General features: G+C 44.7%; 2 protein-coding genes across 2 annotated transcripts; one reads left to right on the top strand and one right to left on the bottom strand.

Annotated features, from left to right (window-relative positions):
• Nucleotides 1-4,800: 4,800 nt before the first annotated feature.
• On the top strand, nt 4,801-7,728 carry PHALS_10789 (myotubularin-like protein; the record flags this gene model as incomplete). Its single annotated transcript, XM_024726279.1, has 1 exon — nt 4,801-7,728. One exon carries the CDS (start codon nt 4,801-4,803, stop codon nt 7,726-7,728), a length of 2,928 nt encoding a protein of 975 aa, XP_024576972.1.
• A 102-nt stretch (nt 7,729-7,830) lies between these two features.
• Nucleotides 7,831-10,996, bottom strand: PHALS_10790 (Rhodanese-like domain; the record flags this gene model as incomplete). The annotated part of the gene is made up of 9 exons (XM_024726280.1): nt 7,831-7,900; nt 7,969-8,083; nt 8,186-8,362; nt 8,420-9,265; nt 9,329-9,374; nt 9,431-9,617; nt 9,682-10,137; nt 10,199-10,460; nt 10,528-10,996. 9 exons carry the CDS (start codon nt 10,994-10,996, stop codon nt 7,831-7,833), a joined length of 2,628 nt encoding a protein of 875 aa, XP_024576973.1.
• Nucleotides 10,997-11,840: the final 844 nt, after the last annotated feature.

Consider the following 11,840-nt stretch of genomic DNA (forward strand, 5'->3'; position numbering starts at 1 on the left):
AACGCTTCCTCAAGCACAAAGCTACGGCAGCCCCGCTGCAAGACGCGTCTAATGAAGGAAAAGAACTATCACGCCTCGCACGGGACTGGTAGATCGCCTAAGGGTGCTGACGCATGCGGCAATGCTTATACCCGCGGATACATTTCACAACTGCGCACATAAAAGGTTACCAGATTGAACATTCCCAGTCACCTATATAGAGCTCTTAAGCCATAGCTAGGTGGCCTTCAGAGAAATCGGGTGCCCAGCACAGTACTCGGCACTTGAGTTCTCATCGTTAGGTACCTCCGCGCACTATATATACAGCAAAATCGCGTTGTGAAGCAGCAAGACTTGCGAATAACAATGTTAATGCGCTTTTCAAATGCTCAGATAGAGAAAATTTTGAACCTCGAGATTTATTACTTTCCCTAGCCTTCAACAATGCATCTCATTTTTTCTCTTACGTGTACGCTGTATTTACGGCCTCGGTAAAGAGCGCCGTCACCGCCGTAACATATTCATTGTCTGTGCGGCGCAAAAACGCATCCACCGCCACATTAATTCAGCCTTGCTTAAGTTTTATTCGATATGCGTAACAGCACATTTATTGCTTAAGTGAAAACGACTCAAAGCCAGGAAGACGGACCCTAGCTTTGACAAGAGCGTTATTCATACCAATTAGCTTCTTCATACAGCTGGAAGTTTTTCTTTGGCGCTTGGAGTAGAGCCTATGGCAAACTATAAAGCATCACAGACGGCATGCATTACGTGACTCGAATTCGAAGGTGGCAAAATAGGAGTACTCATGAGGACTTCTTTCACAGCACTAACGACCGTCTCTTTTGCTGCACTCCAGCACGATAAGAATCCCTTAAAAATCAGGGAGGTGGCGTGTTATGTCGACGTAATCTTTACTGTACATTAGCAAGCTGTTGGTAAGACAAGGCCACTTCCTGAAATCTAGATGAGATGCTGATCTTGGCCAATCCACGATAGTGTTGATCAACGCGTGGTCTTCCCGCCAGTCAATTTTTTTATCAATCCTCAAATGGATACCCAGGCGCCATATACGTATATACATATATTAGTAAACAACGAAGCTAAACACATGCAATCAAACACTTCTCTCAACTGTTTGACGTGGATGCTGTGCGCGACGATGGGCAAATATTTCGTCGGAAATAGTATTTTTGTTTACGATGCAGTTCAAAGAGCTGTATCTCCAGCAAAATTCGGCCGTTGGCCCATTGGACAATTTTTGGGGCATAGTGCCGAGCATCTCGCTCGGGGTTGAGAGATATGTTACTGTCTTACTTCAGCACTTAATGATATCCATTATGTACATCACACAGCTTGCCGTTAGCTCTTCTCGCGCAGAGAATTGGCACTGAGTGATAAGATTTTCTCTCTCGTACCAAACCCACTTCGTATTCACACTCTGTAGATTGCGTCTATAGCGCCACATTGTTTGCGATTAAGGGCCAGTGGTATGTGGTACAATATTTGTTTTTAGAAACAAGGTTAAAATCATGACGCACTTCTTATTCCCGGGGCAACACGTGTGGTCATCTTTTGCCCCCATGTCGTGATATATTATTTTAAACGTGATATAGGATCCTTGAGAATGGCCATCTCATAACCCTCTTCAAGTAGTTTAAAAAGCGAGCGTATCCATGGGAAGTGATGAGCTCAGCCTCTTCTTCGGATCCAGCAGTACAGCTCAAAGATCTTATCGTCTTGCAGCGTTTTACATACAATTCGAGTTTGAAACCTTTATGTTTGAGTAGTGCGGGAGACTAGACACCCTAAACTGACAGTTTGCGAGGCAATAACTAACTTGCCACAATATCATGAAGTTTCAAATATCTACACGGCAAGCATGTCATCTGGTGGGCTCACTGAGCAGTACTGTCGCAATTGCTACGAATAAACCCTCCTTAATAGCAGCAGGGCCTGGTGGTACTTCTCGCGACTTAAAGAAGCAAATATTCAAAGGGGTTTGCTGGGAGTGTGCTAGTAAATTTTCACCGAATCTCCAACATTTTGAAGCTTTAAGAGGCCGTGTGGGCACCTTCCGATAGCGAATGGGTATAGAGAATGCGCTATATGCATTGACGCATCCATACGGGGCATTCCCCGCACTGCGACACAGGCCGTCTTTTTCTATTTCGCCAATACGACATGTTGGCGCTCCAATATCGCAAGTAAATATATTTTTCTCGACAGGGACTAACTCTAGAGGGCGCGACACATATTAATTATTGAGTTTTAGAGAAGACTATCAGCTTCGAGTGCGACGATTCGTAATCCTTGATATCGGGACGCCACTATGGTGACCGCGACAATCAATCGCAAATCTCTTTTCGTCGGATAAGCGCTCCGGAGTCTGCGACATACAGAAGCTGATTTTGGCTCTGTAGCTGATAGCCGCTTCTCCATTCCCCACTTTGCTTAATGCGCTCAGTAATATTGCCACTCGTCAATTTACACAATCTTTTTCTTGTACAAGTTACCGCGGTTTTACCAAACATACTAGCAGAGATTATCCCATGACTCACCAAAGCTCTAACAGGAAAGTAGGGCGTAGCATTCAAACTATCAACGTTATGGCTCGTCGCACTCAAGCCAGCTGATAAAAACCACCTCAAAAGATCTCGGACGAAACAATGTTCCACGCGGCTTAGGTTCTCAAAATTCGAGGAAGGTTGTAAACCTTCCAAAATAGTGCTACCATCGCAAGATGCAACGCTGTGTATTGTTTTCATCTACCGCACCTGGTTCAGTATTGCACGATACTCTGAATCTCCACATCTAGCACGGCTTTACAAAATTTAGATCATTGTTGTTGACCTTCGAAAACCCTGAGCCTACAGCCCCATATCTTTTAGAAGAGAAGCTATTAATCAAGATTATTAAGCTGCACTCAGCCCTGACGAGAAAATAATGTCTTAAAATTTTCCTCCGAGCAGGCTGTCGAACGCCTACTCGACTATCCTACAAGAGGCTCGTCAGATGATGTGGGAGCTCGGAACTGCATACGTCTTGGAAAAAAAGCATTTTGAGCTCGGACGTCTGATACAGCCATAGATATAACATATGCGCGCTGCTCGGCAGCTAAAAATATCTTTTTCTTCCTCTGCATGATTAATGTTTGATGTATATGCGCACTCAAAGGGTTTTAATTTTTTGTATTCCAGACTGATCTCGCGGCACGAAAGTTGAGAATGTTTGAGTCTACGAGGAAGATCTCGGCGCGAGCTTCACCTGTACGGAGACTTTCTACGAAGACGTTAAGTATTATTGCTCTTAGAAGAGATTATGTTATCATCGCGACGATCAGAGTTCTTCACGATCGAATTATCACCATCTGTGACGGATGGACAAATATTCTGAGTACACACGATACGTCTGGTTAGGCGGTGCGAACACTCGCGACATATGTTGCCCAATGCCCAGTTCCCGGCCATTCCGACCTTTAATCCGGAGCGCAAACATTCCCTTGTCTCAATTCTGACGATCAACATAAGCAGTCTCAAGGTGGGAGCTGATAGACTCCGTGCTGGAATGCGCCTGTAGGCGCATTTTCATAGCTGATGAACGCCTTTAGGGTCAATTATCGCTCTCGGTCTCTAGACTGCAATTTTAATATCCGTTTAGATCCAACGGTAGACATGAGCTTACTAAGTTCATCAAGTTTTCCTTGAACAGCTCGTGAACGTCAAGAGGTTTTGCCAATAACGAGATTGACAACAAGCGCTACGAAGTGCAACGAGGTTGCCGGGCGCTTTGCAGAAAGGGAGCTTCGACACGAAGAGTTCGCATTGACAATTGTACAGATATTGGATTTCTACGCTTCAACCGGGAGCGGAATCGGGAATATGGAATGAAACCAGGACTTAAGTATGCTGTTTCAAGAAAATATTTCGCGATTGATTCTCTCACGACTAATACTTAAAATAATCTGGGTTGCTGAACAACCAAAAGCATGGGATGACTCGATGAGGCGATTGGAAAGGTTCATTACATTTTCTATCGCATCTCAAAGCGCTAGCTCAGTACCTATGCGGGTAAAAACGTGGAAGAATTTCGAGGCTAAGAACAGTCAGGACGGTAATTCTACGAGCGTCGTACCTTGCGGTCTGACTCTTTGGCGATTTGTAATCTTCAATGCGTTTGAACTCACCTTTCTGGAATAAGTGACAATGGTAAGAATTTATACGAAGTAAAGTACGCTGCTCGTGAGATCCCCGCCATACGTTTAGCGGCGATAACACGCTTCTAGTACCGCGGTTACCTTCAGCTACAATTGTTAGACGCTGGGTGCGAGTGGGTTGGCCGATCGATGGCCACCACGTAACGATGGAGAACCAAGAAGTGTAAAGAGGTGATCGTCAAACAGAATCAATGGTAGACCATCTAGTTTTACAGGCTACTAATAAAGACGAGACCGGCTTCTATTCGTCAAAATAAAAGCGTTTACCCTCCAGCGTCATCCTCCGTTTCCGACTGAAACTGCAGCGACCATCACTCCTGTAGGGATGGGGGGTTGAATAATGTTTCCAAGTTAGCTAAACGAGCTCATACAGAAGGAACAAACCGCTGGTTCTACCGCTGCAAGTAATTATACGAGCCTGACGCCTCACGACAGTGCTGACCCACGTTTCACATCACTTAAAGCATCTCCCGCTGCCGCGTACGTGCGGGGTATATACACAAGAATAGGATGCGAAAGACTTATGGCATTTCTATGTATGTTCTGCTAGTTTGTTCTGATCGGTGGTTTGATACCATTTTAAGAATAGAAAAATCTAGTAAGCTATGGTAAGTGAACGAGACAGCGATATCTACGTGGATGTGACGCACGGTCTGGATGAGACGAAGGAGGGCCTTAGCACGTCCAATGAACGACAGCACATCGCCTCTGATTACACAAGCCGTCTGTTCCCAAGACATGTGCAAGTCATATCTCCCACATCGACGAGTAGCAATGGCTCTGGATCTGAACCTTGCGATCAGAAGCATCGTAAAAGAGCGCAGACTGCTGCCGTTTCGACGTCAGGCACAGCTACGGAAACAGATTCCGACTTGGAGGAGAGTCGTAGTGATACTGATAAGGAGAAGGTGCACGTGATTCGGTCCATGCATGCTGCTCAAGACAAACAAGCAAAGGATGATAGCATTGAAGTTATCAATGATGAAGAATGCAAAGGTCTTGGAGAATTGCGATCGAGTTTCGATAAAGATCAAGAACGGTTTGAATTAGCAATTGCATTAGATTTTGAGACTGATACGAATGCAGCGTCGAGCGTTGGCCGACCTAGTGTCACTCGGCAGACGTCAAGCAGTTTTTCAGACCTTGGCGACTTTGACGACTTTTCATTTTCGGATGCAATCACAATTCCAAATGGAGGAGGAAGTGGTAGTGTTGCAAGCAGCAGCAATTCGAATACTCCCACTACGTTTTATCCTATCTATGGAAACGATACGTTTCGATTCACACATACAAGCGTGAGCAATTGTGGATATGGTAGCTACGATGCCATTGAAAAAATTCCGGGAGTGTACACGAGTCCAGTGAGAAGTGCACGTAGTGCAAACTCGCCAACTATACTTCGTCTTGATAGCTTTGGGTGCAATGATGGCCGACTTACTCCAACCTTTCAACTGACACAACCGGCTGACGAGTCACAACCGCTTGTTGGTGATATCTATCCTGTTTCTGGCGAGGTCGTTCGATTGCGTGTCGACAATTGTGCGTATATCATTTTTTACAAGAGCGATGATAGTGGTGAAGAGCAGACGAAAAGTGAATTGCTAGGATTGTCGTCTTCGTCCGATGAAGACGCTAATGAGTGTAGTGAAGATGGCTCTGGAAAAGTAATACCGCCTCGTTCGTACGTTTCATTGGGTGCAGCTGGCCACAAGGTGCAAACTGATAACTGTTTTACACGCGATTACAACCACCCAACGCGATCTTTAGGTAGGGGTCTCTTTCGCGCTTCAACCAGTGTTGGCAATGCATTCATGAAAGGCGCAGCGGGTTTGGTAAATAAAACCTATCAAGGTGGAGCAAGTGGTGGAGTCTTTGGATTTGCCAAAGGATTAGGCATGGGAATGTTAGGCCTAGGTACACATACTGTCAAAGGTGCTTTTCGTGGAGTTGGGCAAGTGACGCATTTAGTAGGCGAAATGGTCCTCGGAACTGCACCCCATTTTAGCATTGATGGTACGCTAGTGCTCACGAATTACCGCATTATTTGGCAAGCGCTGAGTACAAAAGATGCGATGGAGATCCCTTTGGCTACAATCTTGTCAGCCGAAAGCTCAACAACAGCACCGCATGTCGCCAATATAGAAGGAAAGCATCTTTTACGAGCATCTCTGGCATTTCAGAATGAAACGACTTGCTCGGATTTTCTGAACTGTATTTGGGAGCTGTATTCGTCGGGAACGTCACCTCCGCACTATTTATTTGCGCACTTGCATTATCAGGCATTACGGCATAAAGACGAGGCCAAGACGGTGAATGGAACTGGTTTAGAGACACCGAGTGATTTGTTTTATGACGCAGAGGAAGACTATCGCCGACTTAAACTTTTGGATGAAAACAGCTGGATGCGGTTATACGATAATTCAGATTACGCGATGTTTCCTTCGTATCCCAATACTTTCGTCATCCCATCTGTTTTGGATCAGGATGACTTACGCCAACTAAGTGCTTATCGTAGCGCAAGTCGCATTGCTGCTGTAGTGTGGCGCCACCCGCACACAGGGGCGCTTGTGTGCCGATGCGCTCAACCGTGCACAGGGCTTAGTGGATATGTTGTAGCTGCCGACCAAAAATTGGTATCTGCCCTGCAACACGCAACGAGTACATACGGCGATGCAAAATTTCACTTTTTTGATGCGCGAAGTCAAATGGCAGCAACAGCCAATTCTGCGCAAGGCAAAGGTACGGAAGATCCGCGAAACTACCCGAACTCGGAGCTTCACTTTTGCGATATTGCCAATATTCATGCTGTTCGTTCGTCCTACGCGTCTTTAGCAGAAGTTTGTCAACCTGGTCAGGAACGTGAGAGCAGTGGCTGGCTTTTTCAGCTGAGAAGCACATTTTGGTTTCTTCACTTATCAAATATCCTGTCCACTGCACAGGAAATCTGTCGATGTCTCAATCAGGGCCATTCAGTGATGATCCATTGTAGCGACGGATGGGATCGGACTCCACAACTTACAAGTATGCTAGAGCTATTGCTAGACCCGTACTACCGCACACTTCGAGGATGGCTTTGTTTGATCGAAAAAGAATGGTGCTCGTTTGGACATCTTTTTCGACACCGATATGGGCACGGCGAAGGTCCAGGCCAACAAGAGCTTGAAGAACAGTCCCCTGTTTTTATTCAGTGGCTTGATGCAGTGTGGCAGATTTGGCGTCAACAGCCTTGGGCATTTGAGTTTAACGAAGCGCTTCTATCGGCACTATATGATTGTATATTCTCTGGATTGTATGGCAACTTCCTGTACGACAGCGAGCGACAGCGTAATCAAGAGGAGGCCAAAGTACCAACTCGATCGTTGTGGTTTGTTCTTCTAGAACAGGCGAATAAATATTTGAATGCGGAGTACGACAGCGCTAAAAATTTCAATAGTATTGGATTAGTTCTTCCATTCTCCTCCGAGGAAAATGACTTGGTCATGTGGGATAATCACTTGACGTATGCCGATCCTGTTTGCCGGAAGTATGAGTGAAAAGTGACTTTTGAAGTATCATTGCATTGAGCAGGACAATTCAAACCGCAGGATAAAGTGTCGGCTTAAGTCACGAGTGTTGCAACATTCACATGGAATAGCTCAACTAAGCATCATGTCGAGAAATTTAAGGACTTGAAGCTCAAGCTTATCCTCCAAAAAGTGCTTTTTACTGCGTTCAACAGTTATTAGATGCGATTCAACGGATTTGCTTGCCACACGTCATATAAAATGACGTACATGAATTCCGTTGGATTGTGCCGTTCTGGAGATTGATGCGGTGATGTCAGGCACTTTGGATTCTTCTTATCTGAACGGGATGGTGTGTCGGCAATTGCAATGCTGTCTGGTTGTGCTAGCGAATGCAATTTGGTAGAGTAGTTTAGTAGTAGGTAAGATAGAACAAGCTGTTTGTGTTGTAGAAAGTTTGATAAAGCGCTACAAGTAAAATGCTGACCTGATGCCTGAGCTGTGTCCTGCTGGATCTTGCATTGAGTCGAAATCAGCTCTTCAATAGGTGTATTACCATTAGAATTTTTGCTATTGACTTGTTGGGGGTACGATGCTTCAATGGCATTTTGCTCGATTTCGAGAACATCAGTGCGCAGTATTCCATACTGGGGTACTTCAAGCTCTGCATCGCCGTATGAGTTAAATACGAAGATGAAAGATAAAAACCCAAAACTCTCACCAGGCGAGTCACAACGATCTCCATGCTCATTTTCCCATTGAATAATTTCAGCTGCTGCAGCTAGTTCCTGAGAGATTGAAACTATTGCCGGTATTGGAGAATGTTGAGTTTGGAAGCTCTCTTTCGAAACGTGCTCGTCAAGCGGCGACTGAAGAACGTCGGTGTTATCCTCTCGATATATATTTTTTTCAGATTGCGCGAGCGCCGCTTCCGCCAGATGCTCATTTTCCCACTGAGCAATTTCTGCAGCCGCCTCAAAGTCTTTCCAAAAGTCCTCTGGTCTTGTTTGCTTGTTTGAAGTAGCTCCTAGGAGATTATCTGGAGTAACGACGCGAGGAATCGTATTCGATAGTGATGTTATCTTCGTTGAGGAAGTTTGAAATGGAGGCTGCTGACAAAATGAAGCCTGCAAACTGTGTCGGGCATCATCAGCTGGGTCGGGATCAATGACAACTGGAAACTGATTAATATTCAATGTTTGAGCATGAGCCATTGCAGAGTGCCGACTTCGGCGTCGTTTCTCAAGAGCTTCTCGCCTCTTCATTTCAATAAGTTCTTGCTGTTTCTTCGTTAAGATTTTGGGCGAGCCTATTGGATGCTTGCGCCGTTGTAAGGCTTCTTGTCTTCTTTTCTGTACCCTTTCATGCTCTTCTTTTGTTAGTGTCATCGATATTCCAGTATCAATCAATGACTTGTTGACATTTGTTGCCAATTGAGTCTCTTTGACTTCTTTAGTAGGCGTCATCATTGTTGCCGATTGCGAAGCTGAGGAAAGCAGCCCATTCTTGACTAAAATCTCTCGCGCAATTTCTTGTGGGGTCTTAACCACATGGTTGTTTTTTGTATCTTTACAGTTGACATAGTCGTTAAGCTCAGCTTCGTAGCTCGTCGTCGAACGTCAGTACTTACATTCTTTTGCCTTAATTAGTATTTGTTTCCCATATAGTTTTTCAATCTGTGCTAATTAACCTTTTACAGAATGACTGATTAAAAGAAGTACATTGCTCACACCTCCGCCCAGCGCCCAATGTTTGCCAGCTTCTGTACGTGCTTCCTTTTGGTGGCCACTGTCTGCTTCTTACCTTGCTTGGATGGCCGTGAAGTCTTTCTTTTTGATCTTAGCCCACTCTTCTTGGCAGGCATTTCAAGTCCGCACTTCAATAAAAACGTCAACTCCAAGATTGAAGTTACATAATGACTACATTTTCCAATTACTATTTTCTTAGTTTTAAGGAGCAGGCAGCACTTCGTCGCTCCAGAACCCCCAACAATTGCCCATGCACGTTGCCATTCCGCACGTACGGCAGTGAATGGGACGAGGCTGGAGCGCTAATATCGCTGCTGCAGCTTTTGGATCAGCGTCTATTGCTCTTTGACGCTCTGCAATTTTGTTAAGCTGATTGCGGATAGAGCGACGTTTATTCTTGCTGCTGGACCTGTCCTCCAGTAGATTGGCAAGAATCTCTTCAAGTGCCTGCTGTTGTTTTATCAGTTCAGCACGTGACAAATATTGCAGAAACGTGACGTAGCAGTGTTTTAAATACTGATGATCAGTGCAGTGTACTTCGCCATGACGAGCAAAGTAGCAGGGATCACAGACAAGTACTAGGTCACGGCACACTGTGCACACTTTTCGTCCACTGAATTCATCATGCGGCGTCTGGCATTCGATGCATTTCCCGACAACTTCATTGTTCTTTTGCACTCCCATCAAAACCCTACATCATCAAGAATTAAGTCAATCTCCATTTCTAACATCATCGCTGTATGTATCCTTACCGCTTGTCAAAGACAAAATTTTTGCCGCGAAAAAAGCCTCCATCCTCAAAAGTCTCAAGGTACTTGTGAATGCCACCTTTCAAATGATGAACATCATCTATGCCTTTACTACGTAGAAAATTGGACGCTTTTTCGCAGCGAATGCCGCCTGTACAATACATTAATACTTTCTTGTTCTTCATTTCGTCCACACGGCTCTGTAAAAATGCGTAGTACTCGGAAAAGTTTTTAACTTTGGGATCTACCGCATTTTCAAAGTGACCTGAGAAAAATTAATGCTGATGTTAGAAATTACAACAGAAAGTGAGCTACATGATGGATTTACAAACCGACGAGATATTCTTTGTGTGCCCGTACGTCCAAAATAACGGTGCCTTCTTCGTCCTTTACTGCCTCGTGCATTGCTTCGTGGAATTGTTGTGGAGTCAGATATCCCCGTTCTTTATCAGATACCGACATGTCGGGACGAGCGACAATGCCACCAGTGGATACAATCTCTTTAACGTGTTTGACAATGAGCCCAACGAAAGGTGGCTGCTCATGCTCATGGAAGCTGTGTTTGAAGTCCTCAATGTGCATTGCAAATACTTTGTGTGAGCATAACGCTGAGATGTACTCGTCAATTTTCACACGCGACGGACTCGAAAGCGTGGCATTAATACCTTCTTCGCTGATGAGAATGCGGCCAATAATTCCAAGACGTTCACATAACTCTTGCTGCTCTTGCTTTTGCTCAAGTGGTGCTGCAACTCTTACATACTTGTAAAAAAGGATTACGGAGTGACCCGCCGTGATCATGTCGCCAATTAGCTGGTCATCCAACGATCAGTCCAATGTATACCACATCATTTTTCAAATCAAATTATAATTTTTAACATTTTAATACGATACACAAAATTAGTTTCTAAAGTGAAGTGCATTTATGAAGTCACAAGCCATCATCGAGATTATACAAACGATTTTTTTCCCAAGGCGATATTTGTCGAGGAGGGCTTACAATGATACCTTCGTGTGAGCTCCAAAGCATGTTCAATATCTGGCACCAATACCGTTTGCATCACATTCATCCGCGATGAGGAGCCTCATCCCTTAAGCTTCAATCAACACACATCAGCATGTGCTCTATGAGCGCCTACAAGCGCGCCGTGGGGCGTCGAATGGCTTCTGTTGGATATCTGTATTTAACAATAACCACACAGCTAGCGATCTTATTTAAGATTGTTGTGACTTATGTACTTGTCGAAAAGCAAGTTTAGTTTTTTCATTCATGTCTAGTTTACTTGTAGTGGCACGACCACAGCGTCAAGTTCGTAGTGGGGAGTTTGCTGCTCTTTACTTTTAAGAGCAAGCACAACGTGTAAAACTCACGCGATAGCGGTAAGAGACATTAGGGCGCTTAAGCCTCGGAGAATCTACATTGTGAAATTTGGCCTAGCCGTGCAACCTTTGGGGGAGGAGGAGGGGGCAAGTCAAGACTAGGAGCACTCCGCCTTCAGTCACAAGGGCCTCATTAAAGGAGATTTTTTTGGCAGTGTTGACTCTATCAAATATTATTTTAAAAACTTTTGATATCATATCATCAAAATACAGTGTTTTGAATCTAAAGTCCCTTATCACCAAAGCTTCGTTTCGCACTTCTTTT

This window comes from Plasmopara halstedii (assembly GCF_900000015.1).
Source record: "Plasmopara halstedii genome assembly, contig: Scaffold_525, whole genome shotgun sequence".
Taxonomy (NCBI): Eukaryota; Oomycota; class Peronosporomycetes; order Peronosporales; family Peronosporaceae; genus Plasmopara; species Plasmopara halstedii.